General features: G+C 43.1%; 1 protein-coding gene across 4 annotated transcripts in view; it reads left to right on the forward strand.

Moving 5' to 3' along the window:
- The window catches only part of PTPDC1 (protein tyrosine phosphatase domain containing 1), a 47,638-nt gene extending 33,073 nt beyond the window's left edge, over nucleotides 1–14,565 (forward strand). For 3 of the 4 annotated variants that reach the window (XM_038410967.2, XM_038410966.2, XM_043518857.1), the window contains 4 exons: nucleotides 2,217–3,421; nucleotides 4,904–5,089; nucleotides 8,118–8,228; nucleotides 13,989–14,565. In XM_038410967.2, the coding sequence (XP_038266895.1) occupies nucleotides 2,217–3,421; nucleotides 4,904–5,089; nucleotides 8,118–8,228; nucleotides 13,989–14,102 (1,616 nt within the window). In that variant the 3' untranslated portion in view covers nucleotides 14,103–14,565. The remainder of the gene's footprint in view (nucleotides 1–2,216; nucleotides 3,422–4,903; nucleotides 5,090–8,117; nucleotides 8,229–13,988) is intronic. The other variant, XR_005294132.2, reaches the window with a different exon arrangement.
- The last annotated feature ends 12,272 nt before the right edge of the window (nucleotides 14,566–26,837 follow it).

Genomic DNA, 26,837 nt, shown 5'->3' on the forward strand with positions numbered 1-26,837 from the left:
GGGGAAAAAGCCCTAAACCTTAGATTCACTCTGTCTTCCACTGAGTAGCCACTTCAATTTCAAATCCTCTTACATCCACAGAATGACAGCAATGGCTGACCTATATCAAAGTAAGGGAAAATGGCTAGGAAGGAGATCAGTGAAACAGCTGCAGGCCTCAAATCCTTGCAGCCAGAAGAAAAGATCTCATTTTGGAGATCTGAGATACAAATAGTTGTATATGCAAGAAATAATAAAATAGGTGGGATTAGAAAGAAAAAAAAATCCACCTGAGGCTGCAGGAGATTGTCATGGAGATCAAAAAGCCAGGTGCTATGGCTCACCAATCTCCTTTGTATAATAATGCTTCTACATTTTGAATATATTTTAGATGTAATTAATTAGCATCAGTGTGCAGCTATTAGAGAAAAAGGGCTTTTCTCAGATATGCTTAAGCACAAGATATACCCCTGATTTATGCATATAGAACCTCCCCTATAAGGACTACTCTTGAAATCAATGGGAATCTTTACTTCATTGGAAGGTGAATGAGGCCCCATGTTGTCTGACAAGCACATACTCTGTCAAGGCTATTGCTTATGTTGATTCTTAATTCATTTGGGAAGATTTCCACACATACTTTTGGGTGCATGTACAAAATTTAAGTAATTTATAAAATAGAACATAAAAGGCCAGAAACATGACATCATCCCAAATCCACACATTAGTGGCTCCCTCCTACCACCTCGTGCTACCTACTGATCCTTCTGTCCCACAAAAGCTTGGAACAGAAGACTAGTTTTAGAGTATGATTTGAAGGCTAACATTCTGGTTCTGGTGGGCCAAGAGTGGAAGTGAGTTCCAGAGAAGCCTTCACTGAAAATGCCTCTAGCCCCTTTGCAATTAGACCATGTAACATGCCTCTTCTTATCTCTGTTTCTATGATATCACATGAAAAGACAGGCAGTTTTATGTACTGAGTTCAATTTTACAACAATTTACAACAACATCCTTTTACTAGTGGATAAACTAACAGTGGGATTCAAGTTTAATTATTTCCCACTGTACCTACCAGGTTGTCAGGGTTCCCTCCCCACTCTGAACTCTAGGGTACAGATGTGGGGACCTGCATGAAAGACCCCAAGCTTATTTCTACCAGCTTAAGTTAAAACTTCTCCAAGGCACAAATTATTTGCCCTTGGAGGGTATGCTGCCACCACCAAGTGATTTAACAAAGAATTAAGGAAAGGACCACTTGGAGTTCCTGTTCCCCCAAAATATCTCCCCAAGCCTTTACACCTCCTTTCCTGGAGAGGCTTGAGAATAATATCCTAATCAATTGGTTACAAAGTGATCTCAGACCCAAGTCCCTGGTTCTTAGGACAATAGAGAAATCAGTCAGGTTCTTAAAAGAAGGATTTTATTTAAAAAAAAGGTAAAAATCACTTCCGTAAAATCAGGATGGAAAATAACTTTACAGGGTAACAAAAGATTCAAAAACACAGCAGAACTTCCTCTAGGCTTAGTTTCAAAGTTACAAAAAACAGGAATAAACCTCCCTCCAGCAAAGGAAAAATTCACAAGCAGAACAAAAGATAATCTAACACGCCTTGCCTCTCTTTTACTTACAATTTTTGTAATATGAGAGAATTTTAGGATGGTTTATAGGAGAAGGAGTTTTCTGACCTGCTGCTTCTCTGCTTCCCAAGAGAGCACACGCAACAAAGCCTTCCCCCCCAAAGATTTGAAAGTATCTTCTTTCCCCATTGGTCCTTTTGGTCAGGTGTCAACCAGGTTATTTGAGCTTCTTACCCCCTTACAGGTAAGGAGGAATTCTAGGCTTCCCTTAGCTGTATGGTTATGACAGAGGTACAGGATCAACTTGGGCAGCCAGCAGCAACAGGGGAAACATAAGAGACTGGAAAGTGCTTGAGATTCAGGGAGGAAAAAGCAGCAAAAGGAAAAGGAGATGGCACAAGAATGATTAGTGTTGGCCATCTGGGATATTACCAGTAACCTAGTACTAAAGCAGTTCATCTGTCTTATCGAGACAAGTGCTTATCTAGTTGTTGTTGCACTCCGATGTTTGTATTATCATGCAAAAATTGCATGTACACTTCATTAGACAATAGCACACTATGAATTGGACATAAAATTACATCCTTATGTGTATGTGTTAATTTTTATTTTATAATGTATTTATTAACATGTTAACCATTTGTCTTTAAATTTTCTAGGTGTTTTAATAGCTTGTTACTTAGTTTTTGCAACAAGAATGACTGCAGATCAAGCAATTCTTTTTGTTAGGGCAAAAAGGCCTAATTCTATTCAAACCAGAGGACAGTTAGTGTGTGTAAGAGAATTCACTCAATTTTTGATCCCTCTAAGAAATGTGTTTGCTTGCTGCGAGCCCAAAGCACATGCGGTTACTCTGTCCCAGTATCTGATCCGTCAGAGGCATCTGCTCCACGGTTATGAGAGTAGACATCTCAAGTATGTGCCAAAACTTATTCATCTAGTTTGCAAGCTGCTATTGGACTTGGCTGAAAACAGGCAAGTAATAGAGGAGGAATTGTTAGATATGCCAGATCTCTCTTCTGAAATTGAAGAGGCTGTTTCTCAGTTGGACTCTACACAGCTACATAAAGAGTTAACAAGACAGAACAGTGACTCATCAGAGCCATTCGCCCACTCAGTAGTGGAAAATGTCACTTTTGAGACCCAGGATTCTGTTTTCTCCCATGAACACAAATATGATCCTCTTTGGAAGAGGCGGAATGTTGAATGCCTTCAGCCTTTGACTCATTCAAAAAGACGTCTAAGCTATAGTGACTCAGATTTAAGGAGAACTGCATTTCTCTTGGAACAAGGAGAAACTCCATGGACAGTGCCTGCACAAGTACCACTCTTTGACAAACTTAAGCAGCAGAACACAAGGGAAGATTTTCTCTCTGCAGGCATTCAAACTCCTCAGCTGGATTTAAACAAAGAGGCCTTAGTTCGTAGTACATTTATTTTCTGGAGTCAAGGTAAATTCAGTTTAAATGGACAAAACAGTTTCTATACAAGAAAATTTCCAAAAGAAGTGCAGCGTAGTAAAACATTTTCCTCAAGTTTTGAACGTGTACACAATGACAGGGAAGCAAGAATACCAAAACGTAGTTTTGCAAAGGAAATTGGCCACAGAAAGGAGCGAGAGACTAATGTGTATGGCAGAAGAATTCATGCATCCGAGGACTCTGATAATTCTGCTTTAGAAGAAGAATCATCTATTGGATATGAAAGTCAAGATAGTAAAGATCTAGTGGAAGCAGTTCCGTACATTGTTTTGCAATCAGAATTAAGTCTGGACGCACGAAGAATTTTGGCAGCTAAAGCCCTTGCAAATCTTAATGAATTTATGGGAGAGGAGGAAGTGAAACAGAAGGTAGAAATGTGGCAGGTATTACTTTTTCTAAAACATTATTCAATATTGTGTATGTATTACATGTATATTTAAAGTATAAACAGCAGCAAAAATCCTACTGCTAGCTTGTGAGAGAAGTTTCTGGCACCCATTATAAATTATACATGTTAGACATGCTCTGATATTGAAATTTCCAGTCACCTAAATAAAAAGGTCTTGTTGCAACAGAAATATTATATGGTCAGAGGCCTGAGGTTTGACAAAACAATTAAAAAAAAAAAAACCTAAGCAAAATTTCACTTTACTGTTATCATCTAACAGTAAAGGTAGACAATTTTCTCTATTTGTGTTTATTCAATCAGTTTAAAATCAGCTGATAGTTATAATCGTAACATTGTTGGTAACATAAAAGTGCCTCAGGATTTTAGGTTAGAGACAGGTCTGCAAGTTGTCTATTAGAGCTTTCTCACAGCTAGTCACAGGATTTTGTGTGTAAATGAATAATATAATTTAGTAGAAATTTAACAGCTTAAAATCATTAAAACCATATCCTCCTGAACACTTTTTTAATTTGAAATAGGAATCAAAAGCTGTTTCATATATTCCACATATAATTGGAGGGCACTGGACTATACAATTCATGTTGCCCTTCTGGTCTAAAAAGCCACTTGCATTGCAGCCGATTAATGTTGACACTTTTGTAAAAGGGAGGTGTGATGGGGTGTGCACCCCATGACAGCCCTGATAGGGTTAATAAGGGTTTGAGAGGCCAGTTGGGTTACCTGGCATCACCTGCAAGAGGGAGGACCAGGATTAATTGAGTGAAGCCAAGCTGGGGAAGGGCTGGGATAGCACTGTAAACTCAGGAGGGATAGCAGAAGGGAGCTGCAGTCACTCCCTAGGATGAGGGAAGTTGTCAGGGACAAGGAAGAGTGTAAGCCCTCAGATTCTGCCCTGGAGTAAGAAGTCTAGCAAGAGGCTAGAAGGGGGTGGAGTAGCACCAGGAGCAGAGTCGGCTCCCGTGGTAAAACCAGAAACAGGCAAGGGAAGGCTAAAGGCTGGGTAAGAGGGAGCCAGCTACTGGGACAGGGACTGATTAGACCTAGATTGCTGATTTTAGGGTTTCTCTGGGCTGGAATCCGGTGTAATGCATGGACCCTGCCAGCTGCTGGTATAGTGGCTCTTGAGCCCCAAGCTGGGGTTGGACACCATCTTAAGAAGAGATCCTGTTGGACTTTTTAACTCTGGAAAGGGGTGGACTAAACAGTGACCTCGCTGGAGGGCCAATTTACCAGAATAAAGACTATTGCAGAGCGAACAGAAGGGGTGACCCCGTGCTGGGAAAGTAGATCTCACAGTTCTAGGCAGGAGAAGGTACATTAGCAATGAGTGGGAACCAAATTACAAGAGGAAATATATTCATGGGGCTGATAAATGTGCGTAAGTCTAACAAGTGCTGCTAAAAGCAAAGACAGTCTTAGCAGAAGTAAATAGATGGTGCATTTTTATTTTTGTTAGAAAGAGCTGAACTCTCGAGATGGAGCTTGGGACAGAATTTGTGCCGAGAGAGATCCTTTTGTCCTTTGCATCTTGATGTGGTCCTGGATAGAGCAACTAAAAGAACCTGTTATAACCAAAGAGGATATTGACATGTTGTCAAAAAAATGCACAGAATCACCAGAAATTCTTAACTTACTAGAAAAGGTAAACACTGTATATGTCAATTCATTATTTTATTGAAAAGTACACTTTATTAACTCAAGCTTTGCATCAGTGGCCGTTAAACAAGGAATTTACATTTTTAAAGGTAAATTGCAATAAAACAAATTTCAAACTCCATAAAAATCAAATGAAAATGTATCTTGATAGTTCACAGTAAGCTTTAATCAATGCTTAGATGCTTTGGTGATGGGTGCTTTAGAAAAATCCAAGATAGAGAAAATCTTAGAACTCTTGTCAATAGAAACTTGATTTCCATGTGTGCTGGCTGGAGGTACCACAGCCTGCTGCACCTTGAAATTCAGAGAGACAAAAGGCAAGAAACACTTTCCCTTTAGCTTTCCCTAACATCAGATCTAGCAACAGTGCTTAATATTGACCACATTATAGTCCTGTGCATCTTCAAAGTACTCTGCAGACATCTAATCCTGTAGCACTGAGAAGGTTGGTGCAGAGGGTATGAGGAACTGACATATCCAAGTAGTAAATGCTTCAGTAGCCTGGCCAAGTTCCATTACCTAAATCAAAGCTCTGGACTTCCATATTCTCAGATCATGATGGGGAATAAGTCATTCTGCTCTGAAACATTTGCATTATGTTTTCTATAAAGGATAAATAAATCCTTTTAGCTATTCTACCTTTTCAGAACATTTCCTTATAAAGAGAATTTGTGTTCTAGAATTCTCAGTCACATGACAAATCTTCCAGTTCTTTGGATGTTCTTTTTGTTTCTGGATTATTTGTGTAGAAAGTAGGGCACATTCTAATACCCCCCTTTGCTCACAGTTCCACATTTCCTTGAGCAGCAGGTAGCGATTGCCTTCTCTGCAGTCCACTTCCATGACATTCAGCTTCTCTCAGTTCAGGGTTTTGAAATGTCATGCTTCTTCCTGAACTCAGTTCATCAGGGTTTTATTATTTTGGCTGAATAAAAGATAAAGTAACTGCTTGAAACTTGAAGGTAAACTAATCATCAAAATTAATTATTTTATCTTGTCCATTTGTTGTTTATCTTCCTACATTTGTTGTTGTAATGTATGTTTGCCCTTAAAAGCTGCCTGCCCAAGTGGAGATTGTCTCTCCCAAGATCTGGTGGTGAGCCTAATGTGGAAGAGGAGATAAGCTGCCTTCAGAACACTATTTCCCTCATCCACCCAGACACTCTTTTTTTGGTACCCCTCAGAGACCTTTCTGTGGGGTTTTGATCCGCACTGGAAAGGGAGCTGGACAGGCCAGGGGTGGGAGTGGGATGTTAATTGAGGAGAAAGGCTTAGGAATATATACTTCCCTGGGCCCTATAGTCTTTCCTAGGAAAAGATAATACAATCTGGAGCTGTATAATTTTTTTGTGCCCTTTCACAATAGGGCTTCCCCCAGTCAGGGAGTGGTGTCTAAGTGGACAGCCATGAGTAGGAGAGTCCATAGTACTATTGGAGCTACTGCGGGGGGGGGGGGGAGCCTGTGCATGGATATCCCTGACCACCTAGAAGTTTCAGAGGATCCATGGGGTTTGTGTCATGGGTCTACCCACATTCTGCAGGAGAATTGTTGTAATAGTTGCGCCTGCAAGTTTTACCCCAATTGTGAGCTCAGTTGTAAGAAGTGAGTGAAAGTTCATAAAATGTCACAATAACCTATAACAATAAATATTGACGGGGAAAAGGTACAAAAGGGAGACAGACTGAATTAGTCCAAACAAAAGGGCCTACCGAAACAACTCAAGAATTGTGTTAAGATCATATCTTATAAACAAGAGAAGTATGGAACGAGATATCAGTGAACCAAAATTGCTGGAAATTAGGCCTAATTTGGTGGACAAAAAAAATAGGAGGATGGATTATTCTACTCATCACTCCCTTTTGGAGTCCTTAAAAGATTTTGAGGGAAAGTTGGGGTGAACACAAACGCTGGATGAATGAAAGAGAAAGGAAAGGGAAGAGCGAGTTTCATCATGATGATGGCTGCCATTCCCACCCTCTCCTGAAACTCCAGGATCCAGCATGACACCATTGTGCTTCCTTCATCCTAATCCTGAGAGATATTCTGATCATACTGGCGCCGAGAAAGGGAGACAGGTGACATTGCCACCTCCACTAACTTTGGCTAAAGCCTGAATGTTACCTGGGATGTGTGACTGTCAACCTCCCTCACTCCCATTGTGTGTCCTTTTCCTTCCCCTCCTTATTTCATCTCTCTCCTTTTTCTTTCTGTTTAATAAGAACTGGGTTAGCTGGTCAAGACTATATTTCACAACGCTCCTGTAAGCCTGTGGCCAGAAAGAGGCAGCTAAAAGCAATTTCCTGAACATCCCAATGCTAGTACAAGTTTACCAGGTCTGAGTGGCTGGAAAGGCCATTTTTTCCAGCAGTGAGATTACAAGCAAAAGTTGACACGAGACAGAAGCTGCATTTTCTATCTTGTGTGTGTTTGTCTTGTTTTGTTTTTTAGAAAATGAGATCAGACTTTAACAGCAATAACAACAGTCCCAGCCCCTCTCAACTGACTTCAGTTTTCTCCAAAAGGACAGTTACCATTTTTATCATCATCTTAAAGACTCTAAAAATGGGGTTTTCTTTCTAAAGATTCTCTACAGTTAAAGGGAACAAGAGAGGTCGTTAAAATGAAAGCCTTAATACTTTACTTTTCAAATGCTGTAACAGTTTTTCCTTTTTGTATCTTTAATGGTGTATTTGCCATGATACTAAGCAGGTTTAGGTCTCTGTATACCAAACCATGCTTGAAACTGTTTAATATTGGACTGTTTTAGGGTATGTTGACACCTTTGGCCCATATTTTTCATCAAAATTAACACAACAGAACCTCTCTTCCCATTATGATTGAACAATTATGTAAGAATTCTGCAGGAGAATCCTTAGGGAATTTATTCCCCTGGATTTTATTGCAAGAGGGGACAATATGGTCTACAGTTCTTGGAGTACTTTTAACAATTATTTAAATGTTGTCCTTGAAAATCTTTTCTTTTTAATAACTTTATATTTCTTTTACCCACTAGGAACAATATCAGACTATTCTTTGTATTTTCAATTGTGTAGTGAATCTGCAGACAATACCAGCTGATGTGGAGGAAGCCTTACTTACCCGGGCCATTAAAGCTTTCACTAAGGCAAGTAGCGACTCGCCCATGAAATTGTGATTGTGTTGTAGATGAAGTAATAGTCTTAGCCAAAAATTTTAGTAATTCATTAATAGTTATTAAACTGACACTTCTCTGCTTCAAAGTACTAAATTTTTGTCATAGCAATCCTCACCAAAGCACAGAAAAATACTCCACACAGGTCAACTGTGGGTGTTGAGTATTGCATGGAGTAAAAATATTGCCTTCAAACTATTCTTGGCTTCATTTTTATGTCTTGCTAGGCTGCTTCCACTGGGTAGAAGTTGAAGTTAGACTATTTCAAACTGGAAATAAAGCACACACTTTTAACTGTGAGGATAATTAGCCTTCTTTTGTTTGAATCTCCCCCAATACCAAGGTGGAGGTTTACATGGCTAAGACTATCTCCGGGCTTTAAGATCTGCCCTGCTTTTGAGGCAGCTATATCTGTGAATGAGGGACATATTAAATATCTTTTTTGATTTGGACAGTCACATATTACAGACAAATGTTCAATTTGCGAATTCTTTTCTGAGCACATGCAGAGAGCTTATGTCATGTTTGTTTAAAAATGTTTGATGCAGAAGTCAAATCAATGAAGAGCTTTTTGGACTCTGAAGGCTCTTCTTGAAAGCAAGCTGCTGCTTTAAAACCAGTTTTTAGTGTTTCTGTTATCAGAAACACTATTTTGGGACCTAACAGGACTTCTGGCTCTAAGAGATCTCATGCTTCTCAGAAACATGCTGAGCCATATCTTCAGTTCTTTCTGTGTCATTCAGCAATTGCTGTTGCCCAAGGTAGGAAAGAGCAGATATCTTCAGATGGTTTTCAACTCCTCAGTATTGGCCAAGAGGAGACCTAAGATTCATCACACTGATGTCTTCAAACTGCCTCCTTCCAAAACTAATTGGTGCCACAAGTCTTCAAGGGCTGCAGAATATTACCCTGCTGCTTCAGTACCATGTTGTCTATCTCTGGCAACCAATACCTCTTAGTATCAGCATCATTGGTACCATATGCCACAGATTTTTTAGTATTTCATATTAATAAGAAGGTCCCATATATTGAGACTTCCATACTGATACTGTTTAGATTGGTTCTGCCTACCTTGGTACCAGTTCCTCTCTTAATGCTGGCGGCTTTCACAAATTCTCCAACCATAGTGATCGCTGCAGAACCACAGTCTCCTCACTTGGATATTTCTCCAGTATCTACAGAATCTACGTCCCTTCTGCTACTGGAACCAAAGGTACTGATTATGAAAACCTCCCTGTGACCATCATCTGTGGTACCAATATCTATTTCTCAGAGATTGGGATCTGGATCTCTGCAGCGTATTAAAACTACTCAGAGATCCATACCACTCTTGGAGGAGTTCTACTTCTCTGCGTCTTTGTCTCATGACAGTAGAAGCCCTTCTTCTAGATTCTCTTCTCTTTTTCCTATGCTGGCTCCTGAATGAGTCTCAAGAAGGAATGCTTCTCATTATAATTCCCATAATTTGGTATTTCATCCCATATTGTGGCATCTTATGCCTTTCTTATATGGGATGCAGTCTTGGCCATAGTAGTCAGGGTGGAAGCATCACCATTTTCCTGCTCTTTGTTCATCCGGATCTAGGTCTAGAATTAGATCACCATCTCCTGAGGAACCATCTAAGATAGCCCAACCATGTAACCAGGAGCTTGTCTAGCAATTTGAACAAAAACCTCATACTAAGGAGTATACTAAGATCTTATGGAGGAACATGGGTATCAACCGATTCCTTTGGCTATTCATCTTCCTCATCAGATGAAGCTGTAACACAATCTGTCTTTCCATACTCAATTTCAAGGCTTTCACAACCTTCTTAAAGGATATCAGAGATCTTAGATACTCCTCTAAGTTGTCCAGGAAAGGTCTCACAAGTTATCCAGCACTGTGCATCTGGTTTCCCAGGGTTGATTGGTATGGGGAAATGATGAGGCTGTCCTTGAGTCAGTTAAAGATATGTGGCAGGCTCCTTCATCTATTTCAGCCACATCTAAAAGAGCAGATCTCAAATATCAGTTCCCCCAGGGGTTTGAGTATTTCTTGACCCCTGGCCCCTGGGTCTTTAGTAGTAGTAGTGCTCATGACAACTCCAAGCAGCCTGGTCCTCCTAAATCTACATCTAGAGTTAAGGAGAACATAAGCTCTCAAAGTTGAATGAAAAACTTCTTCAGGACATCAGGGACAAATTGAAAGCAGTAGCTTTGGAAGGATGGCAGTTGACAAAAATTGCATTACAGGTGTCTTTGGATGCTTCTAACACTGCAGCTAGGACAATGGCTACTGCAATAACTATATGCAGAACATCCTGGCTGCAATAGTAAGGAATTCCAAAAGAGGTTTGCACCATAAGAACAGCCATACTGGGTCAGACCAATGGTCCATCTAGCCCAGTACCAGATGCTTCAGAGGGAAGGAACACAACAGGGCAGTTTCGAGTGATTGGTCCCATGTTGTTCAATCCCAGCTTCTGGGAGTTGGAAGTTCAGGGACACTCGGAGAATTGGGTGATTGAGGACCTTCCTTTTGAGGGCCACGATCTTTTCATCTTGAATACTGATTAGGTGCTTCATGCACTGAAGAACTTGAGAGCAACCTTTTGGTTGTTTGGCCTCTGTATTGCATACCAGAGGAAAAAGCAAATGAAACCTCTGACCTTCTCAAAACAGAGACTTCCATCTTCATATTCATACCGACAAAGAACTTCTGAATTGTACAAGGAAAAAAACTCGTAAGAAGAGATGAGCCATCCATCTACTGTTAATGTGAATTGATTGATTGTAGGACCAAAGGCTGCAGGTTTGATGCCACGGTCAAGAGTTGTAGGCTAGTTTTTAAGGATCTATGCCCTTTCTCCCTGCTCTTTGGCAATTGCCTTGTTTGCAGATGCATGGGCTGCAATTACTACCAACCAATGGGTCTTAGAAGTTATAGAGCAAGAGTATTCAATTCAGCCCCAATCTATGCCAACTCTGCACCCTCTTCCATGTCACTTTTCAGGGACACTTAACATAATGGTCTGGTGCAGGAGGAGATACTCTTCAGGGTGTGATTGAGATGATGCCTTTAGGATTGTGTGGCAAGGGCTTCTATTCCCATTACTTGCTCATTACTACAAAGAAAGGAGGGTGGTATTCTATATTAGATCTCAGAAGACCCAACAAACTCACCCAGAGCTTCAAATCTCAGATGACCACCTTTTTCTTCAGTAATTCCTTTTTCTAGATCCCATGAACTAGTTTGCAACTCCTGACTTGCAAGATGCTTACTTCCATGTGGCAATCCATCCAGCTCTCAGGAAGCTTCTTCATTTTATGGTCAGTGGACATTATTGCCAGTTCAGAGTCCTCCCTTTCAGTCTCTCAACAGCTCTGAGTATGTTTGCCAAATGCCTTTCAGTGGGAGCAGCTATGCAGAGGAGGCAAGGCATTCACATATATCCCTATCTCATTGACCTTTTTATGGCTTTTGGTAGCAAATCTAAAGGTCATGCTGTTTCCTCTGAGGCTCTTGAAGTGGGTTTCAGACAATATGAAGATATCCTATGCATTGAATAAACTACCCTTTCCTCCTAGAGTTAGGGCATACTTTATTAGAGCTCATCTACATCTGTAACTTGTTTCAGGGGAATCCCTATTTCTGAGATTTGTAGGGCAGCTGCTTAGAGTTCTTTTCAGACATTTACCAATCAATACTTCATTGTGGTAGCCTCTAGAACAGATGCCCAATTTGGCAAGGCTATGCTGCAGTTATTTTAAATAGGACTCCTATCACTCACCTCCTTGAGAGGTAGCTGTTAGCCAGTCATCTACAGTGGGAATTATGTGGACAAATTCTTGAAGAAACAGGTTATTTAACTGACAGTAACTGGAGTTTAAAGTGCTTTTTCCCCCCATGGATCCCACAACCCACTCACTTTCCCCCAGATACAAAGCCCTTTACTGGATAGTCTATATTAGTGAAGGAACTGAGTGGTGGTTGGGGCTGCTTTGCTCTTTATACTCTCAGAGGGGCACAACTGAAACTGCTGGCTGAAAGATTCTTGACTTGCATGCATGGGGCATACAAACCTACACTGGGATCTGTACAGACAAAAGCACTGTAAATTTCATTTACTGTAATGTAAGTCACCTCTCATTGTGTTTTGGCAGGTCTCAAACAAAAACCAGGCAGAATATTCATTTTCTGCTCATACTTTTTCCTTGGGCATATTTCAGCCTCCCTTAGGGGAAGTTAAGCTTCACTAATAAGGCTGGCATCACTATTTGATTTGGTTTGGATTCCCCTCCCCTCACACACACACACACAGATAAGTCTTCCCTCCTCAGTAATTAAGATTAACATTGTCCTCAACTTCATCTAAACTAACTAAGATGCTTTTATCCGACCCATGACCTAGTGATTATGGAAGAGTTGTCTATGTTGTTCCTGTCATCAGATAGGGTGATGCCTCCAAATTATCTAATTATCTCTGAAGAAATATTTGGTAATATTGTAGTTTTACAAATGAAGGTCATTTGCACTAACTATAGAATCACAGAGCCTCAGTGTGTATAGTGTACAGAATAGAAACCTGTTCTGGTCAGATCAAAATATGGTTTAGGTGAAATAAGATTAGAAAAGGACTAACAATGTACATTTGTTATGCCCACACACCATGAACAGTAAAGCTACTAGTGTGCAGAAAACTCTGCATTTATTGGGTCAGGTCCTCAGCTGGGGTAACTTGATGTAGCTCCATTGTCAAATACTGGTTATTTTTTGTAGGGCCCATCCTTCCTATGCAAGTTATCATGGAGGGCAGAGGAAACATGTGCAACATGTGAAATCTATTACTGTTTTGTTCCCCATGGCCAGGAACTAAGGTTTCCACACCATTACCTGTAGATCATACAAGTACTGTGCACATGGATTTACCTTGTCTCCAATCTGCCTCCCAGATTCACCATTTTCAACTAGTCCCTGGATAGTGTGGTTTCATAACCCATGCTCTCAAGCACTCCATGTGCTGCAACTGCCTTCTGAATTCCCCTCACATGAAGGAGAAAGTAGTGCCAATTAATAGAACCTCAAATTGTATTCGTTTGTGCAATGTTCTCTTGCAGGTTGGGGTGGAGTGAAAGAATCCAGAGCCTAACAATTTCTCCCAATCTTCCATGTCCATGGAACTAGAATTCTGTTGGGTAGGGACACAAAGGGGAACATGTAGGAGATTTGAAGTTCCCTCCCGTGTTCCATGGATGCATGGTCTCCATCCACATACACAGGTGGTGGGGAGCATGGGACATATACATATAAACAAATGATTATAAAAGCAGACATTAAGGTTTGAAAGGGTTAAATTTAGTCATATCGTGGGTTCCCGTGATGGTGAACTCATTATCTTTCCACTGATAAAGTATTTGAATTAATTTGAAAAGAAGGATCATATCTAACGTACAGCCACTCTTCAGCTAGTAGCCATTCAGACTGTAGACATGAGCATGACATCTCTCCTCCTAACTCTTTTATTTCTAAACGCCATTTTGTTTTAACCTGTCAATAGATAGAACTCTGCTGTAGTTGTTCAGACCTGTAGTGATTTATGAAAAATACCTATTTCCTGGCTTAAAATAAGTATATGAAAATGCATCTGGTACTTGGAATTTTAAAATATGTATTATTTAGTATTTTCTGTCTGTATTGTGCCATGTCGTACAGTACTGTAAAACATTCAAATTAATTTCTCCCTTTTCCCAGACGAGTTTGGATTCTGAAAATGGACCACAGGTTTACAATACTCTGAGAAAAGTATTTAAACAAACACTGGAAGCAAAAAGAAAGGAGGCCAAAAAAGAAACAGACCCCTCTTGATGTTTGCACAGTTATGCTGGGGACTTCAGTGGTCCTGTCAAATTAACTTTCATTTACCAGCTACAGTATTTTGTGTAAATTGGCATGTATTGACCAAATTTTAGTTTTAGTTAAAGAACTTTTTATTTAAAAAAAGGGAGCTGTAGTGAGCCTTATTCCATTTACAGATGTAAAAGTTGATATTTTAATGAGCTGCTACTGTGTGATTGTACTGTAGCATTTGGTTTGAAGCAATATGCTTTTATATTGTGAACTCTGTTTTAAAACTATATTTATTGATTTAGAAGCCTCATCAATAAGCTATATTTTTTATGTTAAACAATTGCCACAATGTCAGTGCCATGTTATACAATGATTTAATGTATTAATATTTATGTATTAATGTTTACATTAATGATATTTCATTTTACTTTACTGAATAAATTCAGTAATATTGAATAAATACTGACAACATTCTGATGTATTTATTGGATTCTTTGGAAATCTTAAAATAAGATTAGTTGTAGTAGTAAACAAACGTGTAGAAAAAAAATCCTTTATACATAGGCTATAGTAAATCACCGCATGTCTTAATGTTGCTTTCTTATGTGTCTAAAAAAAAAGAAAACAAGCATTTAACTTTTCAGTGTACGTTGCTTATTTACCAACTTTTATATATTTTTAGGTATTTTAATAGAAAAGGTTTCTGAAATTTTATTTTTAAAGGAAAGTTGATTGTATGTTAACGTGCTTGAAAGGACAGAGTAATCTTTTCCAACTGGCTAAAGAAACCTACAGATGTTTATCTCATGTGAAAAGTTATTTAAATTTGAAACCTTATCCAAAGGTCTCATTTTTTACTCACACTGAGTCATAACTTACATGAGTAACCTATAAAAATTAAACCAATGAAAACCTTAAATGTAAAAAGTGTATTGCAGATGCTAAAGTACTGTGTTGCTTTTTTGTATCTTTGAATGAGATGTCATTTTCTGTTTGTTTAATTAAAGACATCTGTGTATACTCAGAGAACAATTTCTGTTTATGGATTAAGATTCAGACTGGTTCCCCAATTTTCAGGGTTACAGCTCATAATGTAAGATAACCTTAAAAAAACTGGTTTCAGAGTAGCAGCCGTGTTAGTCTGTATTCGCAAAAAGAAAAGGAGTACTTGTGGCACCTTAGAGACTTAACCAATTTATTAGAGCATGAAGTGAGCTGTAGCTCACGAAAGCTTATGCTCTAATAAATTGGTTAAGTCTCTAAGGTGCCACAAGTACTCCTTTTCTTTTTTCTTAAAAAAACTCTTTCCTGTTCTAAAATATTGAGCTGTATAACACCATCAGTGACTGCATATATTCAGTTAAAAATAGGACTGTTTGCTATGTTAATAATTTATAAATGCTCATTGCATAACTCCATAAACCAAATTCAGAGTCAAGCAAATCAGTTCCTGCCTTTACAGAATGATCTTAAAATGTGTACATGACGTGGAAGTAAAATACTGTATATGAATCACACCCAAAAACTTTGTAAACTAAAACTCTAGAAAATCATCAGTCAAGGCAATACTTAATATCCAGATTAACCTCAATTCACATGCCTTTATCATCCATATATAATACCCAAGTGCATTCACAGGTTTCACAGTTCCACAAGAAATTCTTTTCAACTTCCAGAATTCAAAAACTTATAAAGTACAGATCCAATTCCTCAGTATCACATGCCTAGCCGTCATTCCAAACAATGGTTTAGGTTGTAGTAACAAATTAGTTATTTAAACTTAAATGTCTGTTCAGTTTAAGTTTAAATAAGTCTATTAAACTTATGTTCATTGGTATTAAACTTACATTCATTAGTATCAGAGGGGTAGCTGTGTTAGTCTGTATCCACAAAAATAACGAGGAGTCCGGTGGCACCTTTAAGATACCACTGGACTCCTTGTTGTTTTTACATTCATTAGCTATGTTAACCTTTCTGAGATTGATGTTAAGGTTAGGCACATGTTTGAGGAACTAGATGTCTGCACTGTGATTGGTTGTACGGTGGATGCAGGCTTGCTGGCCACACCCAGAGGATGGTTGGAGGAGTGTGGCTAATTACCACTGTGCCGCCTACTGAAGGCCCCAGGAGTGAATTGTGGGAGCACTGGGTGGAGGAAGTGTAAGTATGGTTATTGGATGAAAGCCCATGGCAGAAATGGAAGAGATGAGATGGAGGACAAATTTTGGGGGTAGTAGGGCTCTATTTGGGGACGTGGGGGAGAGGGAATCATACAGGAGCAGGAATCTGGTGGAACAAGAGGGAGGACAGGTGTTGGGAAGCAGGGCTCAGTCAGTTGGCACAGGGGGAGAAGGGGAAGGTGCGTTAGCAATGTGGCATCACGGGGTAGTTGATGAGGGAGCATTAGGGCCCCGTACCATGAGCACAGCAAGAGTGACACTGTGTCAGGGTAGGATGCACAGCAAGCAGGGCTCTGGTAGGTGAGCCTTTGGGTTGAGGGGAGCATAGTTCTGAAGAGAGGGAGGGCATACTGTGCACGAGCACACGCCCATGCAAATCTCAGGCTGAGCAAAGACAAGCGGGTTACATTTCTAAATGTTTACCTGTATGAAAATGTGTACTTGCCCTGAACTTTATGTGGACTCTGCTGTTGGGGAGAAGGGAGGCAGGCAGAATGTAGGGGTGGGAACATGATACAGTAGGAATAATGGGGAAAAGGGCAGCTGCAGATGTACAGTGGCAGAGATTGAGGTGGGGTGGGTGTAGGCTGTAGAAGAGTTGAGGTTATCTGGTGATGCATTGGAGATTATGAAGTAGCAGAATGGGGAGGGGGAAGGCTTGGGACAGTGGTGGGATTTGAGGAGAGCTTATAGGCTCTCATGAGTTAATAGGAGCACAGCTAGCTCACTGACCAAAGCTCTGCTTCTGAGCTAGGCAGCCAGCCAGCCCTAGAACAGATCTTCTAAGAGGCTGCAGGGGTTGTCAGCTAATTAGCCCAAGGAGCAGCTCAAGCCCTGCGCTGCATCTCCTGTTCTAGTATTGGGCCATCCTCAATCCTATTCCTTTCCCTGTTGGCTTCAAGGAGGCCGCAGAATCATGCAGCATTTTCTAAAAGGTTGATTTATTGACCATTTTACAACCCATTTTGCAGAACCCAATTTCAATACCTACCTTGAGGTGAAGCTTTGTGGTGATAGGAGATTTTGTTGGTCAGATGGATGGAAACAAACATGAGATAATTCGCAAAATGTATTAAAATGAGTTAATTTTTAGGTCCTTAATTTTCAGAACTGATCATAGTTGCCAATAAGACAACAGTGAAAACATGGGAAGTATAACCCTTCTACTAGTAATGAGGCAGCAATGATGGCCAGGTTCAAATAGCTAGGAGTCCTTCGTAAAATGAACAAACCACCGTCTTGAGCCCTTACCCACAATTTTTAGAATCACTAACTGCCTTCCCTCTGTGCTCTTCACAGACAGTACTTCCCCATTTACAAGCATTGAGTCTAAGATGAAACAAGGAAAATGTTATTAGTGGGAAAGGGGGAAGAGCATCAACTTGGGAAAACACAGCAACACTACATGTAACTAAATGACAAATCAAGCACTTCCCAATGGTAACTGTGACAATAGTCCATTAACTCTGCCTATTGGACACTCACACTGGGTGAGCAAAGATGACCAACTAACCTTTACCCCATCTGTTAAATGCCACTCATGGTTTGGTGTCAGTGGATATCATAGTTGCAGAGCCTTGAGGTGCATCTGAATGGACTTGTCTCCAGTCTCTTGGGAAGTGCTGCTTGGTCCTGAGGTTCCCCCACCTAACCCACATAGACTGATTTCAGTTTTAGTTAGTGGTGGGTTGAAGGGACCTCACTGAAGTTCAAAAAGCCTTTTCTAACTTGTACTTGGTCAAGGAGCCATCTTTGCATTCTCTCTAGTTGCAAAGCTTTCTGTAACAGCTCTTGCAGTGAAATCCTCAGTCTACATCATGTCTGACCTGAAAAATCCCTCTCCAAAACCAGAATTCTTTAGAAAGAAAAAGCAGGAGTACATAGGACTTCTGAACAGAAGCCTTGCGCATGGCTAAGCTCTTTTTCCCCCCAATTTAAATAATGACAACAATAATAACTTTTTTTAAAGATTTCTCCTATTTTCCCTCTGAACTCAGTTCCATTACCCTAACAATTCTGACTTTGTTTGCAGTGATGGTCACTCTCAAAATGTTACTAGAGGAATTCTGGGTAGAAACTGCTCTGTAGCCACCCTTCCTTCTGTTCACTAGCAGATGGTGCAGAGACTAGCTTATTCCAACATCAGGCCACAAGGCTTACAGAAGCATGTGTGTTTGTTTGGGGGAGTGGGGGCACTTATTTACAAGGTAGCTTGAAATATGAGGTTTGATCAGACCCTAGATGGCTACAACACTCCATAATGCAGTGGAAGTGACTGCTATGTGGGAGAGGGTTAGGGCTTGCAAAGTTGTGATTTTAAAACTAGCTACTGGGAAATCTCCTGGCCCCAGCCAGCCAATGACATCTTTTTAGTTTTTGCCTGTGTGATAAAGGAGATAGATGCTGGCTCTTTAAACCATATAGCAGTGTGGGCCCCTGTGGGGAAATTTGAAGCCCCTGAGAGGTGGTTGGGCTGGGCAGCTCCCTCCCCTTTCCTGGCTGCCAGGGGTGGGTGGGTGTGCGTGCGCGCGCAAGCAAGCCCCTAATGGCTCCCTCATCCCTGGTGAGGGGTGAAGAGGAGGGGCCCAAAGTATCAAGCAACCAGTACGTAGCCATGAATATGAGACTACAAATAGGTACAAGGAAGAGCAAAGTGCATTGGTTTTGGTTGCTGGGAGCTTTTGTATGCGTCTGTTGGCTTTGGGCACTGAGGTGCAGAGCACTGGAGTGTGTGTATGAGAGTTGGGTCTCTGGGAGTATCTGGCATGCATGGTGCAGTTGAATTTGTTTTGGTTGCCTGGAATGAGCTGGAGGGGGGCGGGAGGGAGTGTTGACTGGTTTATGGTGTCTGGGGTGCATTGTGGGAAGAAGAAGTAGAATTGCTCCCAGGGTTCCTGGGAGCTGATTGGATTTTTGATTGCTGGTGTGCATTGGGGACAAGGGATGTGGCGGGAGGTGAATGGGTTTGGGTTGTTGGGAAGCACTGACAAGAGATGATGAATTGATTTAGTCACTGAGGTGCATGCAGAGGCGCTGAATTGCTCTTGGTCACAAGGGGTGCAGAGGGGAGAGCAGTTGAATTGGTTTTGGTTCCTGGGATGCACTGACATGATTTGGTCACTGAGGTGCACTGTGGGAGGAGCTGAGATGATTTTGGTTGGGGGGGAGATTGTGGGTGGGGGGGGGGGGGCAGAGCTGAGGTGATTTTGGTCACTGGGGTGCAACTGTGTGGGAGAGCTGAGGTGATTTTGGTCATTGGGGAGAGAGGTTAAATTGGTTTGGATGTCTGGTGGGGGAGCTTCCAGGAGACTTCACAGTCTCTCTTTTCTCATGCTAGTGTGCTGGGAGATACTTAACACACATTTTTCCCTCCATCTCAGTGTGCCTGCTGGGAAGTTCTTCATGCCCCCCAGCACTCAGGGAGGGATATGGGAATGTGATAGTGTTCTCTAGCCAAGATGTGTGTGCTTGGTGTGAAGGAGGATTAGAGAGATCCAGCCAAACCAAGTAGTCTCTGACAAGACAGCTGGGATTCTGTACAGGAGTTGACATGCCCGAGAAAGCTAGAACTGACACATGCAGATGTCATGGCCATAAAGCAGACAGTCCATCTTTAACTTTGTGAGTATTTGAGGCCTGTATTGATGGTTATATTCCTGATTGGAGAAAGGGAGAAAAATAGTTACTGTGCCCTCCTGTGAGATACTTTTCTTGTTTGGTGTAGAACCACTGATTCTTAATAACTGTCACATACTACGGCAATTTAGGATGTAGAGGAGAAAGAGGCAGAAAAATATTTAGATTTCAATTTTCCACTTTATTTTATATATGGATTTTCAGTATGGGGGAACGGTGCTGTTGGAGCTGATTTCCTTTAGGAAGGCAGCTTGTAAAAACCTACATTGGAACTTGGTAAGACACCAGAGTTAACACCTCGCACTTGAGAAAAAGTACACAATGGATCATTCAGGAGCAAAAGTGATGAGCCTTTATTTGTGAAGAAGGCAGCAAAAGTGATCCTCATTTGGAGAACACGTTTCCCTTGCTACTTCCTTTATTCAGCTCCACTGTGTCTCTCATGAACAGAGTGCTGCTCTAGGGAATATTGTTGAATTTTTACACTAGTCTTTTTCTGGCTGTCCACCCCCCTACCTACAAAATAGCATGTGAACGCAGAGCTGACCCTGCTCTACACCCCAGATATGAAGCCTGCTTGTTCACACCCTGGACCTGTCAAAATGCTACGTGTATGTCTATGTGCCACTTGGGCAGGAGGAAGAATGATTTTGCTTAGGTCTCATGTATGATTTTGAGGTATGTTGTGAGATTTAGTTAGCTGATGTTTCTGAAGCACTTTGAAGATGAAACATTGTTCTTCTTCGAGTGCTTGCTCATATCAATTCCAGTGAGGTGTGTGTACACGCCGCATGCATGGCTGTCGGAAACTTTTCCCGAGCAGCTACCCGTCGGGCTGGCTGTGGAGCCCTGGAGTGGCGCCGGTATGGCGCTCTATATATGACCCTGCTGGCCCAACCCTCCTTCAGTTCCTTCTTACCGCCAGTGACGGTTGTTGGAACAGTGGTCTCTTGCTCCCAAGTGCTCCGCTAATCCCCAGCTCTTCTGCTTATCTTTGTATATAGTTACCCATTGTTAGTTAATCATTCTCTTCTAGTTGTTAATTGGAGTCTTTAGTGGTTGGGGTTTTTTCCCCTCCAATGAGTGCCCTGTGGGGCTCCGAGGCATGCCGTCCCAGGGCTTCAAATCCTGTAGCTCCTGTGCCAAGCCTATGCCCACGGGCGATCCCTATGACTCTTGTCTCTGGTGTCTGGGAGAAGCCCAGCAAGCAGATAAATGCAAGATCTGCAAGGCCTTCAAGCCTCGCACAAGAAAGGAGAGGGACATTCGTCTAAAACAATTCCTCATGGAGTCTTCCCTCCGTCCGCAGCAGGACCCGGCCCCGAGCGCCTTGGTGCGGAGTGCTCCTCTGGTGGTGCTGTCTGCAGCACCGAAAAAGGACTCGGCACACCCTCCCAGGGGTTGGTGGTCTCCCGGGGCCCAGAAGCGTTCCCCTCGGCATCACTCTGATTTGCTGGTTGCTCGCAAGAAGTAGGCCAAGGACAAGCTTCCACAATGGCCTGTTACGGAAACCGCAGCCTCGGCAGAGCATACTGTGGAGTATGGGCCTACAGCTGACAGACCTCTTGTCGGTCTCAACCTCCACAGGCCCCCGTCTTCCCAGGAAGCTCCACACTCCTGGGCTCCCCGCAGCTGCAGGTGGAGGAGGTCACGCTACCCTCCACACCGGACACTTTTGAGACTGCTATGGGGCTTATTGAAATGATGGCACCCATGTCTCCAGTCTCGAGGCCTCCACTACCCCAGGGCCCAGCAACTTCAAGAGGGAAACTGGCTATGTTCAGGCCATCTGCCCCCCGACAAGGATCTCAGTGTCACTCGGGGTCTCGACGTTGCTCTGAGTCCTGGCACCGTACATATGCCCCTGTGCCGATCTGACTTGCGGCACCAGTCCGACTCGCAGCACTGGTCTCTCAACCCCGACCCTCGGAGCCGTTCCCGCTCGAGGTGGTCATTGGCTGATAGGTCCTGGTCCCGCTTGAGGTCCAGATCCCAATCTGTGACCTGGCGGCACTGCTTGCGTCGACCTCGGGCAGTACTTCCCAGTCGTTGCTCGACAGACCAGCACTGCTGTACACAGCGGTACCGCTCTGCATCGTAGAACCGCGCCCCATCTAGGCACCGCTCTCCAACGCGGCACCGCTCCCTGGCAAGGCAACAGTCCCGTTTGTGGCAACATTCCAGATCCCATTCCGGACAACGGTCCCCGCTTTGGCAAGGCCCTCAATTGCGGTACCGCTCTACATGGCGGCACTGCTCTCCACCAAGGCGGAGCTCCACCTTGCGGCACTGATCGACCTCTCGGCACCGCTTTGCATCTCGCCGCCATTCCCCACAGTGACACCACTGGTCACTGTCTGGCCCTCATTATTCCCCAGAGCACTCATCCCATCCATTCAAGGAGGAGGCAGCCTCTGTGGGGCAGTCCCGCACCACCACCCCTTGGCCGTCCTGTGAAGGTCGGCCTCCTTCGGGTCAGGCAGAGCATCAGGGGCATTGGAAGTGCCTAGATCTGGGCCAGGAAGTCTTAGACAGGACCTTTCAGCACCCCACTGGCAACTTCAGTGGCAATTCTGGACCCCTTGGGCATACCATCAGGCCCAAGGTGCCCTCACCCCCGGAGCTCCCCCACCATCCCGTTCGGGGTCTCGTCTCCCTGAGGCAGCCATCAGCCACCCACCTCAGGATCCCTCACAAAACCCGGATCCAATCCCATCCCTGGTGGAGGCTACACCCGGGGCTTGGGAGGAGCCGATCCCGGAGGATCCGGAGGCTGCCACGTGGCGGTGGCGTCTTCCTTATTCTCCCCTGACGAGGTGGTGGCGGGTACCTCCACATCCAGTCCACCACCCATGAACTACAGGGCCCTGCAGGAGCTCCTTCAAAGGGTGGCCCTAAATATGAACCTCCAGGTGGAGGAGGTGATAGAGGATGAGGACCCTGTGGTAGACATCCTGACACCAGAGGGTCCCTCTAGGGTGGCCTTACCCATGCTAAAGACTATCCAGTCTAATGCCAAAACTATTTGGCAAGCGCCTGCCTCCATTCCCCCTATGGCCAAAGGGGCCGAACGGAAGTACTTTGTCCCTGTAAAGGGTACAGATATCTTTTCACTTACAACCCCCTCCCCCGTGTTCCCTTGTTGTGGAGGCGGTGAATGATAAAGAGAGGCAGGGTCAGCAGGGGCCCGCACCCAAATCAAGAGATGCTAAATGCCTTGATTTCTTTGGGAGAAAGGTTTATTCAACGGGGGGCCTTTCTCTCCGGATCGCTAACCAGCTCGCAATCCTGAGCTGGTACAGTTATAACTCATAGTCTGCAGTTCAAAAGTTTAAAGAGCTCCTCCCGTCTGAGTCCAGGTCTGAACTGGGGACCATCGCTGAAGAGGGCAGAATTGTAGCCCAGACTTCCCTCCAGGGTTCTTTGCCGCGGACTCTGCAGTGCGTACCCTGGTGTTGGGTAGCGTGATGAGACGCAATGCCTGGCTCCAGTCTTCGGGTTTCCCCCCAGAAGTTCAGCAAACAATTCAGGACCTCCCGTTCGACGGCCAGGGCCTGTTTGCTGAGCAGACAAACTCTAGACTGCATAGCCTGAAGGACTCCCGTAACACCATTAAGTCCCTCGGCATACATACCCTGGTGACCCAAAGGAAGCCTTTGAAAGCACAGACCACCCAGCAGTGGTCTTTCCCCCTTAGGCCCAGGAGGACTTCTCCCGCAGGAGGAATAGATATAGTCGGCATATAGTCCCTGCACTATCAGCATCTCACTCATTTTTAAGTTATTTGAGAAAATAATACAAAGAAGGGTCTATATAGAGCTACTGCTGCCTATTGTATTTAAACACCTGAATCTTCTTCTGTCACCAGCCTGTTTTTTCTTACTGATGTGATGGGCGCTGGCCTGCATGTTATCCCTAGTCTCAAGGATAATCTGATGAACACATGAACCTGGGCCTGTAATGCAATCAGGAGATAGCTGTTTTATTCCATTAAGCTGTACCATCAATGTTCTGTCTTTTGAAACTGGAAGGAATGTCCCCAACACCCTCCTGCTGAAATGCAGCAGATTAGATGGAGGAATCCTATGAGCTGGACTCTCCAAACAACAAAACTGAATACAAATAATAATTCTTGGACTGGACTTTACCCATTGAAAACTGCATGAATTAAATCAGTGGTTCTCAACCAGGGGACTAGGGCCCCCTGGGGAGGCCACAAGCAGGTTTCAGGGGTCTGCCAAAATAAACCAGAGAGAGTAGGGCCTGCACTGGACTCACTGGGGCCCAGGGCAGAAAACCAAATCCTGAGCCCCGCTCCTTGAGGCTGAAGCCAGAGTCCCTCCTCCCCAGGATGAAACGGAAGCCTGAGCAACTTTATTTTCTGGGGCCCTGGGCAACTGCTGTGCTTGCTACCCCCCAACGCCTGCCCTGGCTTTTAATCTACTGAAAGACAGTTGTTGTGGCACGAGTGGGCTGTGGAGTTTTTATTGCATGTTGGGGGGGGTGGGGACTACTCACAAGGACAAAGATTGAGAATCCCTGAATTTTGTGGTAGAGACTTAAACTTCTGTCTTTAAGGTCTTAAACTCATAGACTTTAAGGTCAGAAGGGACCATCTAGTCTGGCCTCCTGCACGTTGCAGGCCACAAAACCTCACCTACCTACTCCTGTAAATTGACTCCTAACCCTCTTTTCTTATAACAAAGGATACAAACTCCACTTGGAGGCAGAATCCTTTTGTGTATGCCCCCAAAACCCTGCCTCTTAAATTCCCACGTCAGAAGTGGGGAGACACCCTTACCTAGCATGTGAAGAGAGAGGACAGAAGCTATTTCTGCCAATGTTGTGGGCCTGAATCCTGAAAGTGGCAGATCCTAGGACAGAAATGGTAAAGGCGATTGACCTCATCTGAAAAAAAGAGAAATGGAAAATATTATAGTCTCTATTTGTATGCCCCTAATATTGCATCCACCAGCTAAACCTATATTAATCTGCCTTCCTTCCTGCAAACTTCCACATTGTTTTAAAGGAGCAAATGCAAAGCCTCTTGATCCAGGAGGGAGCAAAAGAAACAAGAAAAGTATGTTGAGTAGGAGAAAGGCAGGGAGAGATTTAAGTAAATAGCCAGTCCCAGAATGGGAAGAACTGAATCAATTTCCAGGCCTTTTCAAATAACCTATATGTAATTTCCACAGTGTTCAGAAAGCATGGATATTGACATCTAACAAATACTGCACATAGATGGCAACAGACTCTGGCAGTAAACTCCATCTAAAATAAGAGCCAACTTGTTATTGGAGCCCAGACATGAAAAAGCAAGGAAGTGAGGCAGTCCTGCACGTGTCAAGGGAAAAGGAGAATGTGATAAAAATCTCAAAAGATATGGGTAGGGAAAGACTAGCCACAATAGAGGAGGGTGATGTGATGAGAAGTCATGGCTGGGGTAGTGTGTTGGACAGACAATTTTGGGTGAGGCAGTACTTGGTGCCTTTCGTAATGCCTGAAGTCTTGGAATCATCCTGCATTCCCATGAACATGGCAGCCGGGTCCATGCTGACACACACAGCTCCTCTCTCCTACACATACCCTTTATCTACACAGAGGCAATAACTGATGTGATCCCCATTCTCACCCTGCAAAAGTCACCCCACTCTGATTCAAGAAAGTCCACTGATGGATTATGACATTGGTCTGGTGCATAACCAATAATCTGTCCATTAACACAGTCCTTGTCCTAAAAGAAGAGAAGTGAAATTGACATATTGTGGCTGCTGAAAGTTATTCTTTTCTATCAAGATCATCACTACCAACCCAAACCCCATAGATATCGGATCTGTAGGAATCCTTGCACTTTCCCTCCAACTTTTATTAAAATCCAGTGTTACCATTTTGAAGGTTTCAGAGTAGCAGCCGTGTTAGTCTGTATTCGCAAAAAGAAAAGGAGTACTTGTGGCACCTTAGAGACTAACAAATTTATTAGAGCATAAGCTTTCGTGAGCTACAGCTCACTTCATCGGATGCATTTGGTGGAAAAAACAGAGGAGAGATTTATATACACACACACAGAGAACATGAAACAATGGGTTTATCATACACACTGTAAGGAGAGTGATCACTTAAGATAAGCCATCACCAACAGCAGGGGGGGGGAAGGAGGAAAACCTTTCATGGTGACAAGCAGGTAGGCTAATTCCAGCAGTTAACAAGAATATCAGAGGAACAGTGGGGGGTGGGGTGGGAGGGAGAAATACCATGGGGAAATAGTTTTACTTTGTGTAATGACTCATCCATTCCCAGTCTCTATTCAAGCCTAAGTTAATTGTATCCAGTTTGCAAATTAATTCCAATTCAGCAGTCTCTCGTTGGAGTCTGTTTTTGAAGCTTTTTTGTTGAAGTATAGCCACTCTTAGGTCTGTGATCGAGTGACCAGAGAGATTGAAGTGTTCTCCAACTGGTTTTTGAATGTTATAATTCTTGACGTCTGATTTGTGTCCATTCATTCTTTTACGTAGAGACTGTCCAGTTTGGCCAATGTACATGGCAGAGGGGCATTGCTGGCACATGATGGCATATATCACATTGGTAGATGCGCAGGTGAACGAGCCTCTGATAGTGTGGCTGATGTGATTAGGCCCTATGATGTTATCCCCTGAATAGATATGTGGACAGAGTTGGCAACGGGCTTTGTTGCAAGGATAGGTTCCTGGGTTAGTGGTTCTGTTGTGTGGTGTGTGGTTGCTGGGGAGTATTTGCTTCAGATTGGGGGGCTGTCTGTAAGCAAGGACTGGTCTGTCTCCCAAGATCTGAGAGAGCGATGGCTCGTCCTTCAGGATAGGTTGTAGATCCTTGATGATGCGTTGGAGGGGTTTTAGTTGGGGGCTGAAGGTGATGGCTAGTGGCGTTCTGTTGTTTTCTTTGTTGGGCCTGTCCTGTAGTA

This window comes from Dermochelys coriacea, chromosome 7, assembly GCF_009764565.3.
Source record: "Dermochelys coriacea isolate rDerCor1 chromosome 7, rDerCor1.pri.v4, whole genome shotgun sequence".
NCBI lineage: Eukaryota > Metazoa > Chordata > Testudines > Dermochelyidae > Dermochelys > Dermochelys coriacea.